The sequence below is a fragment of the Glycine max genome, chromosome 14 (genome assembly GCF_000004515.6).
Source record: "Glycine max cultivar Williams 82 chromosome 14, Glycine_max_v4.0, whole genome shotgun sequence".
NCBI classification, from domain to species: Eukaryota; Viridiplantae; Streptophyta; class Magnoliopsida; order Fabales; family Fabaceae; genus Glycine; species Glycine max.
The window spans coordinates 724,296-745,755 of NC_038250.2; the positions used below are offsets into that span (position 1 = coordinate 724,296).

The following is a 21,460-nucleotide window of genomic DNA, read 5'->3' on the forward strand; positions in this document are numbered from 1 at the left end:
AATTTTAAAAAAGAAAATAAGTTATTTTATTAAAATAAACATTTATTTTAATAATAATTTTAAACAAACTCACCGTATAATAACAACTTACAATATTGCATGTTTAGATATATAATTAATAAAAAAAATATTTATTATATGATATATAGAATAAATAAAGGAAAAGAAACATTAAATTTATCAATCCTTCAAAGGTTTCACAACAATAAGTAAATTTTATAATATACGACATATATATATATATATATATATATATATATATATATATATATATTAAAAATGTATATTTTTAATTATAAGTCTCAGATGAGATAATAAATTAAGCATTCAATCCTTTAACATATATAAAGTGCGAGGGTGACAAATCAATTTTCTTTTTGGTGATAAAGGTGACAAATCATTTCATGCCCTGTGTATGTGTGGAAATTTCATGCCATTTTTTTTACAGTATGGAAATTTCATGCCTTAATGTGCGAGTTTTGTGGTTTGGCCTTATATTTTTATTTCGCTTTAAAAAATATTATGACTAAATTGCAGAAAATAATGAATTATCAATTTTGTTACTATGGTTTTATATTTATTTGACTAGGTTTAACTTATAATGTCACATATTTTCTTTAGTATTCTTTTTATTTAAATCAAACAATCCAGTCCATAACTTTAAGCTGTGGAGCCAATTACCATACATTGTGAGAATTAATTTCCATGGTATTTTTATGGGTATAATATTTTTAAGGTGTATTTATCAAATATTAACTTTATACTGAAAATTTAAGAAATATATTTAAATAACAACTACTAATTATTTTATAACTCATTTAAATATGACATTTCAAAAAATTAGTGCAGGAATACTGCCCTTCTTTGTTCGAGTGATTAGCCTGTTGTATCTACAGTTAATATATTCAGGATTCTAATATCACTGTTATTGATAGACAATCATGTCTTATTCTAATGTGGTTTCATCTTTGATTATGTATAGAAGATTATTTATTAGAAGATATCAATTTTCTTGAAAGATTTCACATTTTCAAGAATTTATTTTTAACTATGAAATTTTCTGAGTTAATATATATAAAGAGGGATTAAATTACATTGGTATAATTTTGATAATTATTATATCATTTTTATAACTTTATAGGATGTGATTTTTATTTATTTACTCATTGAATTATATTTATATATTATTAATATTGTTTGTGTCAAATTTTGTCAAAATTAAGTAACAACAAGAATGTAATCAAATAATTAATATTTTTGTATATTTTGAAATGTTTGTATTACGTCGATTTTAATTTATGTGAAAAAAGTAACAAATGATTTTTGATTGATATGAAAATTTGTATATATGATACGTGTAAAAGTAACTTTCAATTCAATAATGAGCTTTAAGAAAATATTATTCAGATGAAAATTATAAAATAGTATAATAATTGTCAAAGTTACATTGGTGTAATTTGATCCCTCCTCTCTTTATGTATATATAATTAAAATTTTATCTAATGAGAAAGTGATTTGTATATTAGAGAATAAATTATATTGATACTTTTGAGATTTTTTTTTAGATTGCACACTATTTTTTTTATCTCTAAAATACTTTAATTGTTTGAAAAATATTACATCATATATCTTTTTTAAAGAATTTTTTGCAAACATTAAAATAGCAGCCAAGTTATGTGTAGTTTGAAGAAACTTAAAGGGTGTGAATATAATTTACTCTATTAATATAAATAAAAATGAATTTATATCATACAATTATAAATAAAAAAATAAGATTAAAAACTTTTAAAAGTCAAATGATAACTTAAAAGGTATCATATTCAATATGAATAGAGAAAATAAGATTTACAAGAGCGATTCAACTAAAGGTGAATTGTCAAATTTTCAAACACAGATGAGTGATAAACAAAATTGATGATACAATACACATTGACAAAAAAAAGAAGCAATGTAACTTTTATAAAACTCACTAAAAAATAAGGGTGTGTACCTTAATAAATATTTGTGAGATTTGTTAAGGTAAACACTCTAATTTTTCAATATGAGCATGTTAACAAATTATAACCTAAGAATATCCTAAAATATACCAATTATGTAGTATCATGAAAGTCATATTTATAACAATTTGATGATAGTGTAAAACTATTTAACAATATTATTACATGATTATTAAAGTTTTTATCTCTTCATCTATCTACACAGATGTGCACACAAAAAATGCTCGTTGGCTACCTAAAAATCAATTGCTATAGGTAGTGAAGCGGTCGCTAATTTTCTTAGCCATTCAGAGACCGAACGTAGTGGTGCTAAAACCCAAATTGCTATTAGCAACTGATTTCTGATTTGCTTATACTGAATATTTTGGCCGCTAACAAAATGGTCCGTCATAGAGTCTGCGGTTGCTTCTACATTTTAATACTTGCAATTTTTATATCAGTAAATAAATATAATTTAGTAATATCTAAGTGTTTATTATCTTTTAATAAATATTCAATGTTAACGATATAAAAAACTAAGTTTAATAATAAGTTATATTTTTCAAGAATAAATTTGACACTAAGTTATAAAATTCAATAACTAATTAGTCATTAAGTTATATCAAAAATGTAAATCTCACACCTTTTACACATTTAAGGATTAAATTAAAATTTTTATTTTTTCAATAATTAAATTGTCACCAATATATACGTTTAAAGATCAAAATGATTATTTATATTTTTTTCTTTTTTAGATCGATATATTGTTCATTTCTTAACCATTATACATTTTATTAATTTATAATTATTTTTATATCTTAAATTTTTTAATTACCTTGTGTCGAGCTATAAATTTATAATAATATCTTTTATTTTAAAGTTTTAACTTGAATTTAACTATTTTATACAAGGAATTTAATAAAAATATCTATATATAAATGTGTGCCACTGTTTGTCTTTTCATATTTTCACTATTCCTCCCCTCCCTTCTCTCGTAAGTGATAAACTCTACTCTCGTAACAGCATGCATATGATATATTCTTTTATGTTTTTAATATCAAGTGAATGGTTTATTAAGTTACAAATGGATATCATGAATCAATTTTAAATATATATTTTTTTATCTTCAAAATGAAATATATTTCTAACTTACATATGATATATCATGTTATGCTTTAATATTGAATGAACATTTAACTTAATTTTTTTTTATCTCTTTTAATCTATCATTTTTTATATATTTAGTTCTAACTTGAATTTGAGTATATATATTTTTTTTAAATTATCAACAATTAAAACAGTAATATACAATAGAATCGTGATTCCAATGTGTAAAACATTAGCACACCCTTTTGTACAATAAAAACATGATGATGTAATGCTTTTAAGGTAGGAGAAAAAATATACAGGGGGTGGGGGGTAATATGAAAGCATGATTTCGTTGTACAGTGGAATCATAATTCCATTTTGATTTTGTTCTTGGAAAGAAGAAATGTATAACAGAATCAAACTTCTGTTTAATATTTTTCCACTGAAAAAAATGTATAACGGAAGTATCAAATTTTGCATAATAAAATCACGTATTTGTTGTGCATCAACAACACCAAAAATAACAAAATTGTGATTCCGTCATGCGAAATTTTACAACAGAATCATGATTTCGTTTGACCACAAACAAAAAATAAAATACCTAGCAACGAGTGTAAGGTGGGATGAGGAAGGATAATTTGGTAATTATACTTAGCTGATAGGGGTCAAGAGCAATTGGGCCAATGGTAGCACCCAATGGCGAATGATTGTTGGACGGGGATATTGGATCGCCCAATTAGGCCGTATAGAGCTGCTGTTTCCTTAATAGAAGATTTTTCAATATCTTTGTAACGCTTCCTTAAATCCCTTCTGACAATATAATTTAAATTCTACTTTTAACATGGCAATTCATATTATGTTTACTTATAAATAGTATTATAGTAATATTTCAATTATTTTAGATGATAAAACCTTGATGGAGGCCACCTTGCTCTGAGGTAAGTTCCATCCTTGATTATGAGGACGTGCCAAATAACATAGCGGAATATAGTCTTTTAGTCGCTCTAGTCATTATTTGCATTTTTGTTTCTGTCAACCATATTTAGCTGAAATTTGTCCAACCAAAACTTGGTCACCCTTGCAATATATTACTATAAAAGAGCATGCGTGTATAGTATAGTTAGTACGAAATAAAGAAACTTGTTTTATTGAATTGATTAACGAACTTTACAGCGTGATTGCTCATAGCGGGCCTTCTCTTCCGCTATTATTTACAAGCCACTGCCCAAAAATATATATCATGAAACACAAAAGCCTATCTTAGACGTGGAAGCAGAGCTTGATAAACTCTCCTGCGGTAGTAATGAGCTTCGCAGTCACCATTAGGATTTGGGGTACAAGAAATTTTTTGGGGAGGTGGTTGTGTTTAGATGACTGTTCCACTAGGAATTAAAGCATCCTTGATTACTGTGACAATCCCACTTTTTATGAAATACCCATCTGTTTCCCTTGCAGCTTCTTGGACATTGTCACTGTTAATAATCTGAGTATTGGAAACAAACCATAGATTAGATTTAAAATATCTCGTAACATGTCACATGAATGAAAACAATGTATGGCAACACAGTATGAAAAGAAAACATGGATATATTTAGTGAGAAAGCCATTTTTATCCCAATGAAGAGCAAATCCAAGTCATACAATTGTATATGAGTGATCATTCTCATGATAGAGACTAAAAGTTTTTTGAAGATAGATTATTACTTAAAGTAGTTACATGAATTTTTTTAAATAAGCACATGACTGTATATTTTAATCTTGATCATTCATGATAAAATCCAAGGGTCAACATTTATTCTTTTCTCAATTGATATGTCCACACAAATATATTGGAGACATATTAAATGAAAACTATTTTTTACTGTGAGAAATCAAATCTATAAATTTGAACCATACAACCAAATATAAATGATTAAGATTAAAAGTTAGTTAGTGTCACATGACCACTTAAAAAGTCTTAATTATTGTATCATTGTGAGAAATGAGAATATTTAACCACAATCACCAGATAAATTTAATGATTTAGATTGCATATTTAATTAGAAATCTACCATGATCTTTAATTAAATAGAAATAAAATTACACAAATTTTATAATTAAATATGCAATCAATATTAAAATTATCAATTATTGGACATAACCAACAACTTGTCAATCAATGTTAACATATAAAAGAGATAGTTTCTTAAGTGGTTTTGATACTGATCTTCAATCATAATTAAGTTTGACTTCAATAACCATCAAACCTTAACTGTGTAGGTTATTGAGGTGAAACTCCAATTTTGATTCACAAAACAATGCCAAAATCACCTAAAAGCTACTATGCCTCACCTGTTGTCTTGGGAAAAAATGGCTTAGAATGTAAAACAACGAACAAAATTGTATATAATAGAAGATGCTATAACCTTGACATTTTCCCCAATTCGAGCATTCTTGTCAATAATTGCCCTTTTGATATGAGAGTTCCTGCCTATACCAATTGGAACACTGCCTTTGGCAGCCAGAAACCTCTTATCAGCCTCCGTCTGGAACACAACAATCAGAAAACCAATGTTGCAGTTAGAACTGCTAGTCAAACTAAAGCCAATCCTATTAATCTTATCCACATGCAATTGCAAACTCACAATCGATGAATTCATCTAAGTCTTTCAACCACTTTGACATTCCTTGTTGGCTATTAAAACTTGGAAATACTAGGTGTAACCGAGCACAAGTTATTTAGCCACATTATTACCTCGTAATAATCTGCCCCCATTAATAACGTGTCTTCAATAATTGCACCTTCTGATATGCAAGATCGCAGCCCAACCACAGAATGGTGAATTTTGCAGTTCTATGGCACAAAGTATGGAATACAAGGTTAGTTTCCTATAAATAAATTAATCTCATTATATTTGACATCTTTGTTAAGAATTGTATAAATCTCATGTACAGAGCAGATCAGTAGAATGTGAAGGTTCTGAAATGCTTACCTTAATCACACATCCTTCACCAATAACACTATCAGTGACATCAGCATCAAGCATCTTAGAGGGAGGCAAATATCGTGGTTGGGTGTAGATTGGAGATGAACGATCATAGAAACTGCAATCAATATGCCAAAACGCATGAACACATAAACATCAGAACCACAAAACACTATCATTGAAATACATTTGTCAATATGATGGATATATCAAATAGGCAATTTACCTGAAGTCAGGCACAGGCTTTTTGGTGATTCCCAGATTTGCATTATAGAAAGCCTCGATTGTACCAATGTCTTCCCAGTAGCCATCATACAAGTAAGCTTGCACCTGTGAATACACACAAACATGCCGTACAATATTCTCAAAAAATTGCATGCTAAATTTACCATGCAAGAAAATAACAGGAAAGTTTTTGTAATATTAAACAACCGGAAGGAACACATACTCTCATTCCAATAGAAGTAGCACCAGGAATCACTTCACTCCCAAAGTCATTTGCACCAGGAAACTTCTCACGGAGCAGGTCTAACATCACATTTTTGCTAACAACATATATACCCATGCTAGCAATATAAGGCATTTCTTTTGCTCTCTCGTCATCAAGACCCAAAATTGTAGTATCAACCTAGAAAAGAAAAGTGGCATTTTTAAGCAATTGTTCAGGTAATAATTTCCAGATAAATAACAACATATAATACATCTTATATGGGCTTGCCTTCATAGCTTTCAACTGTTCTCCTTTTGGCTTTTCAGCAAATTCAATTATACGCCCCTCTTCATCAATCTTCATCAAACCAAATGCAGTGGCACGCGCTTCATCCATTGGCAATGCAGCCACAGTGATATCAGCATCAGTTTCCCTATGCGCTTGGATAAATTTCTCGTAATCCATTCGATACAAATGGTCACCAGCCAGAACCAAGAATTCCAAAACATTGTGCTCTTCAAAAAGCCACAAATACTGCCTCACAGCATCTGCAGTACCCTGCAATGATCACACCAAGTTTGTTAAAACATCAAATCAAGGGACAACAACAGTTATCATCGCAAGGTACCAAAATTTAGAGTCAAGGCAGTGCTGGCATTACCTGGAACCAATTAGGATTCTCAGGACTCTGCTGAGCAGCAAGAACCTCAACAAATCCCTCATTTTTGTAGCCACCCATGTTGCTTGCATAAGCACGAGAAAGGTGTCGGTTTAACGACGCAGAATTGAATTGAGTGAGAACATAGATCTTGGAGACATTGCTATTCAAGCAGTTGCTAACAGGAATATCAATAAGCCTATAGTTAGCTCCAAGAGGAACAGCTGGCTTTGCCCTCTTCTTGGTGAGTGGATAAAGCCGAGTCCCAGCACCACCTCCAAGTATAATGCCAAGCACACTCTATAAACATTTTAAATTGGAATCAGAATCAGAACCAGAACCAATCCACATCCAATACAAATATCACAAGATCAAAATTCAAACTATTGTGATCTAAAAAAAAAAATCCCTGTTTTGAATTTGATCCACAAATACACCCTAATAAACATATGATTGGGGATTTGAAATTTCTCACTAATTTTATGTTGTAACAATGGAACAAAGACAGAGACAAAAAAAAAAAATGAAGAAAGGAGGTAAACGAACTCTGCTAGCATCGGGATCAAGGCACGTTTGTGAGTTTTGGGAATCAGAAACTGCTTTAGGAGTAACGATAACTGGACTGCGACCTATTTTTGGTGCCAATAAAACTGAATCTGTGGGAATCTTGTCTCCACAAAGTTGTGATGCAGAGAAGGAAAGGCTGCGTGGAACGCTTTTTCTTCCCACAAAGGATGAACGGGAAGAAGCAGAACGTGGAACATTGAGAGAACCTATAGCCGCCATAGATGCCATTGCTATGTGTGTGTGTGTTGTGACTTGTGAGTGTCTCGGTTGAAAGAAACAAATAAGTGAGTGTGTGGTTCAGAATTGGTTTGTGACACTGTTAATATGAAAATGGTGTTGGCTATTATTATGTGCCGTATAGTGTAGATACTATTAGATACTTTGGTAGATGATTTTTTAATTTATTTAAAAAATTAAAAAATCTGTCGTTGGGGGAAAAATAACGACAAAGAACATTTTCGTAGGATAGAGATGCAAAATTGCAAGTGGAAGGAACGATTTCGCAATTTGAACCGTTCTTTTATTCGAAGGAGATGAAAGGGTAATTTCATGGTTGAATGACCACCGTTGAGATCACTTCAGATCTCGTCCCCATGCATCTGTCTCGGTCTATTCTATATCTAGGTATATTTGATTCTCAATTTTTAAGATTTTCTTTTTTCTTGAATGATTGGATTGTATTTGGGTTAATTCACTTTTTTTCCAACCAACTTAATTACGGCATTTGATTCTTTATTTGGATTTCGAGATTCTCATGAGCTTCCAACTGGTTATAATATTAATTTTTAGTTTGAAACTTACTTATATTTAAAGTTTTTTCATCTTTCTTAAAATTATATTTTTTGAAAATTAAATCTAGATTTTCTTCCACAAATTTAACTTATGTTTGTCAGTTGAGTTACACCCGTTAATTGGATTAAACCAATTTAATACTATTAGAATATGCTAATAAATATATATATATATATGTGGGTAGCTACAGTTTACTAAGTAAAACCATTTAAAATAGAGTTGCTTGCACTTGAAAAGGCTCGGTAATTATAGACTTATTTTATTTTATTTTTCCTCGTTATAAAACAATGATAAAAATGCTGGACCGACTTTGGGGCAAAAAGCCCAAAAAGTAAAAAGAAAAAAGCTAGGGCCTTAGAGTCATAAAGCCAGAAGGGTCAGCAAAATAAGCTAACGAAGCAAAAGGAGGAATGCTTTCAAAATAGTGACAAGAAATTATGTTAATGAACCTATATGACATTTCGAGGACTACTAAATTTGTTGAACCATATGGCTTTGAAGACAAATTAAAGAAGAAAAAAATAAGCATAAAGAAAATTTTAGATGGTCATTCATTGTATTTAAAATACAAAACAGCAGTTCGTTTGGACTGATAGTTAGTGAAATTGTTCAAGGCTTTCTCTGGCGTTTGGTGCTTAAGTGGGTAGTTAATATATGCAACACATTTGGGAATCATGTGATCCATATCCATTCTTCTTGCTAACCTGATTTGGGTGTCCCTTGTGGATGTGCATAGTCATTGTGCCCTTATCTTAAGGAGGAGTTTGTTTTAAGGAATATCATGTTTTCACTCTTCACTGTGAGAGTAAAAGTTACCTAAGACATAGGAATGTAACTTTGCTACAAATAAAAGATACTTCAAAATCTCTTTTCATAACCTTTTTAATAAAAATGAATTTCGTATTGCTAGAAATTAATAGAAGAAAATGGCATAAAACAAATGCCTCAAAGTTCAGGGTATCTATTTAACTAATGCTGGATGAGTGGATGAGTTTGTTTTATTATAATTGTCCTTAGTTTCTTGTAGTATATTGTTATTCAACATATATCACGGTTAACAAAAAAAGAGTGCCATAGCAAGATGATCACATGGTTGGCATTGCATTCTTGTACTGTTTCTTTAGCAAGATGAACCATGCACTGACTAGGTTGCCTTCTCATTTTCCACGGGAGCAATTGTATGCCACATAGGTATCACGGCTTCAATGAAAGGAATGGACTTCTCTGACATACACGAGCTTATACGGGTTGTAGCTTTCAAGCACGGACTTGAGGGGACTAGTGGGGGCTACAGCCTACAGAAGAAATATTAAATACTATGAGATTAACATGTATTTATATATAGTTCTGATCAATTTCTCTATAATATATTTAGATTTTTTAATTTATATGAAAATAATAATATTTTAAACTTATGTGATATGGGAATTAATGGGGACTATTATATTTCCTAACTACTTAATAATTTTTTGAGATGGAGGAATTGGTACACCTCTTGTTTTTTTTTTATATATATTATTTATGTAAAAAAATTTCTCATTTATATTTTCTTTTTGGTATTTCGGGTGTTATGGTTTTGGAACTTTGGATTGGCAGCAATTCAATTTGCTTTTCTTTCTTTAAAGGCCACCAACCATAGTAGGGTGGTAATTATTAAAAATGGGTGCAAAATTTCTTTATAAGGTATCTTGCTCGTGAATGCCATCAGTGCATTGATTAAATCCTTTCTTTCAATACAATTCCATGTTCAATTCACCTGTGTAGCACCTCTAGAAGGACCATTTCTTGAAGTTTTCAAGTTAAGGGTTGGTCATCAATTGTATGATACGATAATCGTTACTATCGAACTTTTGGAAGCAGAATGGAGGCATAGCTAACAAGGAGTGAAAACAATGACTTCTAGTGAATCGGTGATGCTAAGCTTGAGTCTAACTTTATATCAATTTTGTTACCGAAAGGAGTAGTTTCATAAAAGGTATCATTAGTTTTCTCAAAAATTAAGAAGAATGCGGGGCATATTTTCTTACTAAACTGTGTAAATTAAGTTTGGTGCAAGTTTTTAATTATGCCAAAACAAAGTTTAGTGAAACTTTTCTCTAGAATCATTGTTCAATTTGTAATGCTTACGTGCCTCACTCAAATAGTCCAATATTATTATTACATTTCAAAGGGAAAAGGGTTACGTATGGGAAAAGATGGGCAATAACAAGGCCCGTGTATATTTCATTTTATTTTATAAAAAAAGATTTTTTTTTTAACTTGGGAATATCCTTGGTCTAAAAGTAAAAGATTAATTTAATAAAACATTAAGATAGAACGGTATGAGAAGTGAGATTCACCAAAATTTATAATTTTTAGTATATTTATTTTAGTTTAAAATAGAGAAAATGTTAGAGATAAAGACTATTAAAGAGAGTTAACATTTTTCTTTATACGGTTGTTATTATTAGTTAATTTGGTGTAGTAGTAACTAAGATGTGTTTTTACTTAATGCATTAGATTTTAACTCTGTTGGACAAGAAAAAACTTTTATTTTTTTACAAGGTCTCTAATTGTTTTTTACTTTTATTAATTTTAAAAAGGCTCCACCTCAAATTTCCTTTGGATTAACTTATCAAAATAGAAGTTGAGGCAACTACTTCAGTTAATAACTAACATCTAATATCCAATAGTTGAGAACTTATGCCTGATATAACAACTGACAATTGATGACGGGTGATCGTTGATTTTTGACGGTTAGCCGTTGACGATTGATAAATGATACCCGACAGCTAATAGCAAACTTAGAATTGTTAGAACAAAGTTAGGATCCATTAAAATTAGGTTAGTGATTCAAGTGTTCAAGAAGGCGCAAATTGTGTGAACGCACGACGAAAGCAACAACATGACATGGTCAAATGCACTTCCCTAAAAAATAGGACAAGTAGGCATTGAAAGATAACTACTTCTTTTTTGCACAATAAGAAGAAAACATTGGCCAAAAACGTTAAAAAATGTTCAAGAACATCTTTCAAGCCCATTACCCATGACGGAAGCCATTCCTATAATTCTTTAAATATATTTTTGGTTCTTATATAAGTTAATATTTGTTTTTAATTTTAGTCTATAAATTTTTCTATTTTTAATTTTGATTCCTGTAAAAAACATTTATTCATTTTTAGTCTTTGTAAGTGTATATTTTTTATATTTTAATTCATATAAATACAAATTTATAAAGACAATGAATAAATTAAAATCTTATGCGGATCAAAATTAAAAAAATGTAAATTTTTTGAAACTAAAAATAAGCAAAATATTTTAAAAGAACCAAAATTAAAAAAAAAATTAAAAAAATAGAAAACATTAATTTATATAAACCAAAACCTTAAGCAACCTATAATTGCCATACTGACTTAGGCACCAGAGAAACTACTATCAACTGAATTAGTCATTTTTGGGATAGATGGTGCAGGCTCAACAAAGGTGGGCCCAAAATGGCTCAAAGAATGAACAAGGCCTAGAAGTAAAACAAGTTAATAAATTTTGAACATGGATAGCTATCATTTGTATGACATGCATAATTCTAAGTTATATATATATATATATATATATATATATATGAAAATTAAAAAAAGTACATATTTATAAACATCTTAATTTTTAAAAATAACAAATAAGTGCAAACAAAGTCGGTATTTATAAGCACCAAATCACATGTGAAAAGACAGGTTATTAATTGTTACATTGGAGCCTACATTGTTTGATTAGTTCAGCATTATTAACTCACTGACCCCACTCCGTGGTCCACCTCAGCTGCCACCATCTTTTTTCTTATTCTTATGTTTCCTCTTTTCTCTTTCGCACAAACACGTCTACGTAGCAATAAGCAATGACCAGAAAGGTGTCGAATTTCTCCGATCTGATCCAAAGGGTCACCACCTCCTGCTTCCTCCACCCATTCGACGATCACAGGTCTGACGTCGGCGACAGGGAAGAGGAGTACCACAGCGGCTCATTAGGAAACAGACACGAAGACGAAGATGCCAACGAAGAAGGTTACTACGGTGAAGAAAAAATGGTGATGGGTTTGAAGGTTTCAAGAGAGGAAAAGAAGTTGAAGAAGATGAGGGCGTTAATGGAGGAGGTGTTCGAAGCGGTATCGGCAATGAAGAGTGCGTACGTGAGCTTGCAGGAAGCACACTGCCCGTGGGACCCGGAGAGATTGAGGGAGGCTGACGTGGCAGTGGTGGCACAGCTGAAGAAGCTTGCTCTGTTGAGGGACAGGTTCCATGGGAGTGTGAGTAGTGTTGAAGAAGGCAAGGGTAGAAGGAGAGGAGGAGGGCATGCACCCTACGAGACACTACTCATGAAAGAGGATTTGCTACTTCAGAATCTTAAAGAGAAGCTTCAGTGTGCTGCCACCCTCTCAACTCATCAAAACAAAGCTCAGCCTTACACAAAGAGAAACCTTGCTTCCAATAGTCATATTCAAGGTAAAACAAATTAATACATCACAGTTCACTTTTGAAATGAAAAACTCAGCCACTTTCACTTTAAAATTGACCCAGGCGGAAAATGATTAGATGGGTCAATTCATCCAAGACACATATACAGTCGAGTTTTTTTTTTTTTTTTTATACGTTTATAATAAAAAATTTAATACAAGTCAGTGGTGTATTAAATGAAGATTGACATATATATATATATATATATATATAGAATCGTGTAATATTTTTTTATGGTGTAGTTTCAATAATTAATGAAGAGCAATCTGCTCATTTTAATTAGTAGAGTTTCTTAGGTGATTTATGTTATTCATATAATATATACAATAACACTTATTTATTTATTTATTATATTTTATATTTTTCTCTCTTTTTTTCTTCCTTGTAAAATTTGTTATGCAATTTATTGTAAAAAACATTTTTCTTTTGTATACATATATTAGAAAAAATAAAAATTGTGTTTGGTTAGCCAGAAAATTCAATTGGTATATATGTTAACTTTCTTGTTCAATGTCTAGAAAAAGAAAAAAAAAGAAGAGCATCTTAATTATACCAATTGCAACGTTTTGACATTGGTGTCATGAAATAGCGGCAGGGTTTGTAGCAGCACCATCCCCGCCAGAACTCTTGGAAGCAACAATGGCGCAAGTAAAGGAAGCATCAAAGTCCTTCACATCTCTACTCTTCTCGCTCATGCACGACGCACAATGGGACATGGATGCCGCAGTTCGTTCCATGGGAGCAGCTTCAGCCACCACCACCGACAAATACTATAATAATAAAAATACTTGTTCAGTAACCACCACCTCCACCACGGTCTCAACTCTTCATGCCAAGTACGCCCTTGAATCCTACATCTACAAGAAAATGTTCCAAGGATTCGATCACGAGAGTTTCTACATGGATAATAGCACCCTCTCCTCCCTCCTCAACCCTGCTCAGTTTCGCCGCGATTGCTTCAGCCAATACTGCCACATGAAGTCCGTGGACCCTTCTGAGCTCATTGGAGGAGTTTTAGCAACGTGTAATTTTGGGAAATTCTGCTCCAAAAAGTACCTTTCCATTGTGCACCCCAAGATGGAGGAGTCACTGTTTGGTGATTTGGAGCAGCACAGTGTAGTCTCTGAAGGGAAACATCCAAGGACTCGGTTTTACAAAGAGTTTTTGGGGGTGGCAAAGGGAGTGTGGTTGCTTCATTTGGTTGCGTTCTGGTTTGATCCTGTGCCAAGTAAGTTTGAGGCAAGTGCTGGAGCTGAGTTCCACCCGCGTTACATGGAGAGTGTGCTGAAATTTGCTGGTGGGACTGTGCCTCCTCGAAAGATTGTTGGTTTCTCAGTTAGTCCCGGTTTTAAGCTTGGAAATGGGTCTGTTCTAAAGGCTAGAGTTTATTTGATGGCTAGAAACTGAGGCTATATAGAGACTTAATTTAAGTGCTGTGTTTCAAAGTGATCAAATTAATGTTTGCTTAATTAGCAGGACTTATATGCAAAGTTGTGATACATTTGTATATCCTTTTAACTAATTTAATTTTCTTAAAAATAAATAATTAATCATATTAAATTTATCAGGTAATATTATTTTAAAATTATTATTATTTATTTATTTATTTAATTATTTCTCATTAAATATTTAAAGAAAAAATTAAATAAAAATATATAAAAAATAATTAATACATTTAAAAAATAGAAAAAAATCCTATAATTTTTTTTTATAAAAAAAGTCTTATATATAACCAACGATAACCTTATTGAAGTGATTATTACGATGCGGTTCATTCTCGAATATGTTATCTGTTATTGCAGCTAATACTTTTCTCCGAATATAAAAGGTAAAATAAATTATTAGTTCATTATACTAGTTAGCCGGACATTTTAGTGTTTGATATTTTAAAATCTTTTTGTTAGTTAGTTTTTAATTTTGTGAAATATATATCATTCATTTCAGTATTCATTTATGCAAAATGATTCTAAAATTAATTGAAATAAATGTTTTCTTTTTACAAAATTAAAAACCAGTGAAGAATTCTAAAAATCACATTGTAGCTTCACACACACACACATATATATATATATATACACACACACGTATATTATAAGTTAGTTGTTAGCTCAAAATGGTAGTCAAAATAATGATTTTAAATAAATGATTTTTTTATACTAAATTTAGCAATAAATGATGAAGAATTTTTAAAATCTCATAAATTAAAATATTTGACCTATACAGTTTAAGGATTTCCTCTCTCACTGGGCACTCAGTGTTTCAGCTATAACAAACAATCATTACGAGTTTTGTTGACAATGTACCCCACAACAACGTTGGATGAATAGAAAGATACTACTAATTATTGGGCCTTTTAAGATTCACGACAAACAGAATCTTTTAGTCAAACTGTCAAATTGAAAAGTTAATTAGTAGATGTTTTAAAATTACTATTCTTTTCGCAATTCAATGTTATCACAATTCAATGTTATCACAGAAGATCAAACTCACAAAGCAGTTAATGATACCCTTATTTTTTTATTTTTTTTGTTGTTGTGATTTTCTAGGAAAAAGTGAAATGAATTATCAAAAGTAACCAAAGATGTAATTTTATGGGAAATTTCATTATTGTTTTCATCGATTGTTCATCTCAAGATGGGATGGGACCATTCTGCTTCTATAATGTGAGATATAATTTTGAAACAGTAGATCCACTTGATTCGGTCGAGACCAAGATGAAAAGCGAAGTTACTGAAGAGGTTCGCTGCAATGGCCATATAATTAAATGTGTTACCGAATGGTAATTAATATATTTAGTTACTTGTCCTAAACAAATGAAATTATATAGGATTCTTATTAAGCTATAGTAGTGTTTCTTGCGTGATGAGACACAAGAGATGGTTCTGAAATGAATATCTTGATTTGCAGCATCTATTATTTAAGAGATTGTGATCATGATCTTGTACTTCGCACTTACATGAGTGTTAATATATATGTGAAAGGAAGGGTTCTCAAGCCATGGAAAGCATTAATGGATTGTGATAAGATAATTGAGTTTAGAGTAATGATACCTAAACACATTATTTTAAATATTTTTCCAAAAGAAACAAAAGCCAATGAAACTGATTATTTTTTTTACTATTTGTTTTATAATAGATTCATTTGAATAAGTTTTTGGTTAGTATTTTTAAAATCGAATAAATCCACACTTAATTGTTATTTTTAGGACTCGTGTATTTTATAGCACACTAATTTAACATTTTATTGTATTTTTTTGTTATCAAATAACAAATGACGACCAATGACAAATATTGAAGGGAAGGGGGTAGGGGGTGCGAACGGGAGAGAAGAGAAACGGGTGAGAAGGAATGGAGGGTGTGAAGGGACATAACTACATAAGTAATATAGGAAATTCAATAAAAAAAAGTGAGAGTGAAGATAAAAAATTATGGCATTGATACATTTAAATCAGTTTGTTATTATTATTTTTAATTATAAATTTTCCATTGTTATCATTGAAAAATATCATGTAATCCCCAAAATGATAATGCCTGCTAGTATTTCATAGCATCAATTTGGCTGCACAACTCAACAAGGACAGAGATTGAATTCACATTAACCAAACAAAACATTCATTGATTAAAAATTAGAAAAATATATAATATTACAAATTCCAAGACTTAAGATATACCTTGTATGTTTCCAATCTTCCTTGTCAAATGGATCGTGTATTTAATAAATATTGTTAACTTGACGTTATAAGATATCATGTTGATGATTTATTGTCCAACTTAATTACATTTTTTTGTCTCTTATGATATTGCAGTCGTGAGGGATTAAAATTAAAAGTGCAAGTTATCATGCATGATCCAATGCAATGTTAACAAAATTTTAAAATATTTAACTAAATATAGTTTGTTTTACAAAAAAAAAAAAAAGTAGAACTAAGTTACTCAGATAATAATAAAAAAACAGAATGGTAATGTTTATGAAAAAGCTTATTTTTTTAAAATGTGATTAGCATAATTAAAAAATATGAACTAATTTTAGAATTAACGGAAAAATAAACTAATTTTGTTTTTATTTGAATTCAGAGAGTATTGTATATGTTAACCCAATCTTCCTTATAATTAAATGAATCTTGTATTTAAGTACAGACAGTAAAATCAGATGATTAGAAGACAAAAATCAATTAAGTATTTAAGTGAATATGGTAATTGGTAATGGCGGGAATTAATTAAAGCAACGCACCGTGAGGAATGCTGCAGTATATAAAGGACATTCCATTTGGTCGTTATTCGTTCATTCGAAAACAGAAAGAAACCCTAATTAAGGAAGAAAGAAGATGGTGGAAGCTCGTCGGGTGCAAGGTTCAGTCCTGAAGCACATGGTTGAGGCCATAAATGAGATGTCGGTGAACTGTGCAAACTTCAATTTCTCCCGCGCTGGTTTCTCCCTGCTAGCCATGGACCCCACCCAAACGGCAATGGCGGAGATTTTCCTCCGCTCTGATACTTCTGCCGCACCATCTCCTTCGGCGTCAACCTCAACCACATGGCCAAGATCCTCCGTTCCGCCGCCAAAGATGACACCATCACCATCAAAGCCGACTATGGCGCCCACTTCGCCATCTTCATCATCGAAAGCCCTTGTACGTATAATACGTTTGTTTTCCTTCTCTCTCTTGTTAGTTTAAGATTTATGCATTTCCCTTTTCTTGATGAATGAAAAGATAGAACGTAAGCTAGCTTGCTGTTCTAAAGATTCGTGTGCTGTTGTGTGTGTTATAGCCCAAGACCTGATATCTCATTTTATGATGAATCTGGTGGATATAGACACTAAGCCCGTTCTCATTCATTCCGAGGCTCAGTATTACCATGCCATTGTTAAGATGCCTTCAGCTAAGTTTTCAAGGATTTGCACTGACCTCTCTATTTTTGGGGACACTGGTAATTCGTTCCTATATATATTTTTTCTCATTTCCATGCATGCATTACTTTGCGTTCATTTTCTTTGGCATGCATGTTTCTAATCCTTGCTGCTTCTTCATTCTTTGCAATTAATTAATTTTGTCATATGTGTGTTGCTGTATTTTAGTTTCCATTGAGGTTACCGAAGAGGGTGTGGGGTTTAGCACCAAAAGAGATATTGGGACTTCAATTATATTCTGCAGGCACAATACTTCCGTCCACAAGGTAACATGTTCACTAGCACCAAATTCTTTCATGAGGGTTAACGTTACAATAAGTAATTTGGGCTTATATTACTCTCTGTGAGATTAGAATGTGTGTATTTGTTTATGCAATTAATGCATACAGGCTGATGAGGAAGCTACTGCGATAGAGATGACTCAGACTGTGAGCTTGAATTTTGGATTGACATTTTTGAACAGTTTCACAAAGGCAACGCCGTTGTCTAATACAGTCACTATCTTTTTGTCGAACCAGCTGCATCTGCCTGTTGTGTTTCAGTACCAGATTGGTGAGAAGGGTCATCTTCGCTTTTACTTGAAGCCAATTAAACCTGAATATTAGGTGTTCTAATGGATTTTAAAGTCGGTTGTAGGAAGATATTTTGTGGGTTAACGAATATGGTACTCTTTTACGTTTTGTATAGTTGCATTCCTTTCCCTGACAACGTTATTTTCCACATTAATGGATATACATTTTGTAAAAATACAGAACATGACTGTGTTTGCTGGTGTTGATGTAGCATATTCTGTAGTTAAAAGGAATCAGGCTTTGATGTTGGGACTGCTTTACTTTGTCTTTAATTTCATGTCCTTTGTGGTAGGAAAAAGAGTATATATGTAAAGCACTTTTCAGTTTTAGTTTATAAGTGCTTTTCCACTTACCGCCAAACAGAGTAATCATAAACAATATCTAACTAATGGCACGTTTGTTTCGTAAGAATTCGGACGGATGGATGGAAAGAGCACCAGATTGTAAACTTCAAGTTTTAGTGTTTTACAATCGTTGTCACGTTTGAATTGTGCAAAATAGTGGAAGATAAAAGAATTCTAAGTGAAACCCACCTTTAAAAACAAGTTTCTATACTTGGGCAGAGAAGTGGAGAAGTAACTTTTTGTTTATACATTTATCAAATTAATTGTCCTTATTTTATAATATTTTTTAAGAATATTTATATTATTTAATTTTCATGGGGTTTTAAGGATTTTTTTTTCCATAGATATTCAAAATCATCTATAAAAAAAACTAGTTTCATTCATTCTCCCTTATGTGATGATTTATAACAGTTTTAAAGAAATCAATTACTTTATAGATATGATTGCAGTGTGCAGGCGGAGAGGAAAGGTTAGAAAGTTATACCAAGCCCAACTCCCCAAACGAAATTAGGTATAACACAAAATCACAAAGCAATGGAAATAGGGGTGTGTGAAATAAAAACTCACAAGCCGTGTAGTGAAGAAATAACCTTAAAAAGTATAATTAGTAGCTCAAGGGAGATGATATTAATTTTTTATAAACTTTTATTTTAAAGACTTAATCAATAATTTTTATTTCTTTTTATTCCTTCCGTCCTATTACATCACATTATTTATCATATTAATCTTTCTTTCTCTAATTCTCTCAAGTTTTCAATTGGTGTTTGGTGTAAAAAAAACTTTTTCCATAATGAAACGTAATGTTTGCAAGCTATATGGACTTCCATAAAGTTCACGGTTCCCAAGTGTTCGTACAAAAATTTTAAGAATGAAGAAAAATGCTACACAATAGAAGGGGAGGAGCGCCGAGGTTGCTGATAGTGACAACTATTCAATCCCTTGGTGTGCGGTTTTGATTCTGAAAAGGGTGGTTTTACCAATCTGGCTTCGCCATGCATGTTAGATGGGTGCCATTACTCTTCAACAACCACAAGATAGGTTATAGGTAACACGAAACTAGAACAAAATCATTACTCTCTATGGTCTCACACGAACATATAGAAACTGGAACAAAATCATCTATGAACATAAATGTCCCAATCTAGCTACATCCATAGAGATCGAGATAAAAGAGAGAAGTGTAATCAACATACGTAACATAAACTTAAATATGTTTTAAGTTTCTGTAAATATAATTATGTATAATTCTGGTTCTTATAAATTTTGTTACTTTGATATTCCTTACATTTTCTTAGTAATCTATTTTAGTCCTTACCATTTACTAATTTACTAAATTTAACTTAATGCGAAAAATGAAAAAGTGTTGGCACGATCTAGTTTGGTAATTAATATTTCAAAGGATATAAAAACTGTTCATCGGTGAAGAAAGGACTTAAAAAAGGTATAATTAGTAGATGAAGTTGATAATCGGATGTAAGGTTTGCACGTTTACCAACTTCCATAAATTTCAGGGTATTATCGCATGGCCTTCTGCACTATGTTATGTTAAGAGAACAAAAATAGCGAGTTAATCCTTATTATTGGGAAAAAAAATTACAAAATGTATAGATAATATTGGGAGAATTTTTTTTTGAAAACATTAATGCGAGGAAACCAAAATAGCCTCCCTCTATTGCTCATCACATATCAATTTAAATTATAAAGGCACAAAAAAGTAATAAGTATAGAATTAAAAAAAAAAAAAACTAATTTTAACCATTGTCTTTTTGTTAACAAATTAGAAGGAGAAATCTTTTTTTTTTTTTTAACTTTAATTACTTATGATGTTTGTCTTTATAGGACAAGTAAGTCCAATTTAAAAAGAAAAAAAAGTCCAATTTGATTAAAATTTGCATTCACCTGGCTTCATTTTCCGACTATACGTGTTTGTGTTTTAGTTACAGAGGAGGGTGTGAAGTTTAGCACGAATGGAGAAGGAGATATACTCTGGTGCAGGTACAAGGTAAGATCTTGTTATGTTTAGCACCAAACCAAATTCTTACTTACTGTGTACGAAATTCACCTAATAACAAATTAAGATGGTTAGGACTGCTATGACGCACAGGAAGTTAAACTTATTCTGTTTGAAGTCACTAAGGTGTCCTGTGAACTTGAACGACGCACTAGTGATCCCATGATGACCCTCAGAGCCCTAGAAGGAGCGCTAGTCGTCACCTTCATCTTGTTCAGTTCTAAAGACTGTTTAATTAATTTGTGTAGCGCAAGACATTATCATATCTGAAAATAAGATGAATATAGACGACGATACTGGGTAGTGGGTACCTGCAGCTCAATATTCCCGAGGCAGTGCCCATTCTTGAGATGCCTTCAGCTTAATTTTCATTAATCCGCTTCTATTTGGGACACTCGTAGTTTTGCTTCCTAGCTACTCCATTTTTCTCTATTTTTCTTTTTTCTTTCATTTTAATATTTTGTTATGTTGTAGTTAGCATTCATGTTACCGACAAGGGTACTCTCATGTTTAGCACCATTGGAGATTTTGGGATTTCAACTGTACTCCGCAAGCACGAGGTATGTTCACATGTTGACTAATTAATTAATTAATTGCATGTTTATAGTACACACTAGCACCAAATTGCTCTTTCTCTTTCTCTTGCATGTGGGTTTCTCAATT

The 21,460-nt window shown here is 31.5% G+C and overlaps 2 protein-coding genes and 1 pseudogene across 2 annotated transcripts; 2 read left to right on the forward strand and 1 right to left on the reverse strand.

Moving 5' to 3' along the window:
* Positions 1-4,185: 4,185 nt before the first annotated feature.
* On the reverse strand, positions 4,186-8,051 carry LOC100799431 (glucose-1-phosphate adenylyltransferase small subunit 2, chloroplastic). Its single transcript, XM_041009160.1, has 9 exons — positions 7,666-8,051; positions 7,123-7,419; positions 6,750-7,019; positions 6,480-6,659; positions 6,258-6,361; positions 6,038-6,149; positions 5,800-5,898; positions 5,471-5,590; positions 4,186-4,548 (listed from the first exon to the last, which is right to left on the reverse strand). The coding sequence occupies exons 1-9, from the start codon at positions 7,912-7,914 to the stop codon at positions 4,432-4,434; spliced, it is 1,548 nt and encodes a 515-aa protein (XP_040865094.1). The 5' UTR covers positions 7,915-8,051; the 3' UTR covers positions 4,186-4,431.
* Positions 8,052-12,152: 4,101 nt separating this feature from the next.
* Positions 12,153-14,433, forward strand: LOC100808303 (protein GRAVITROPIC IN THE LIGHT 1). The gene is made up of 2 exons (XM_003545030.5): positions 12,153-12,950; positions 13,552-14,433. The coding sequence occupies exons 1-2, from the start codon at positions 12,347-12,349 to the stop codon at positions 14,367-14,369; spliced, it is 1,422 nt and encodes a 473-aa protein (XP_003545078.3). The 5' UTR covers positions 12,153-12,346; the 3' UTR covers positions 14,370-14,433.
* A 2,832-nt stretch (positions 14,434-17,265) lies between these two features.
* LOC100808828 (proliferating cell nuclear antigen-like) lies at positions 17,266-18,475 on the forward strand (annotated as a pseudogene).
* Positions 18,476-21,460: the final 2,985 nt, after the last annotated feature.

Coding starts and splice junctions, on each gene's coding strand:
- LOC100799431 (XM_041009160.1), bottom strand. CDS start 7,914: ATGGCATCTATGGCGGCTATAGGTTCTCTCAATGTTCCACGTTCTGCT. Junction 7,020..7,122: donor AGAATCCTAATTGGTTCCAG/GTAATGCCAGCA, acceptor TGATCATTGCAG/GGTACTGCAGATGCTGTGAG. Junction 5,899..6,037: donor GTGAAGGATGTGTGATTAAG/GTAAGCATTTCA, acceptor TTTGTGCCATAG/AACTGCAAAATTCACCATTC.
- LOC100808303 (XM_003545030.5), top strand. CDS start 12,347: ATGACCAGAAAGGTGTCGAATTTCTCCGATCTGATCCAAAGGGTCACC. Junction 12,951..13,551: donor TTCCAATAGTCATATTCAAG/GTAAAACAAATT, acceptor GTCATGAAATAG/CGGCAGGGTTTGTAGCAGCA.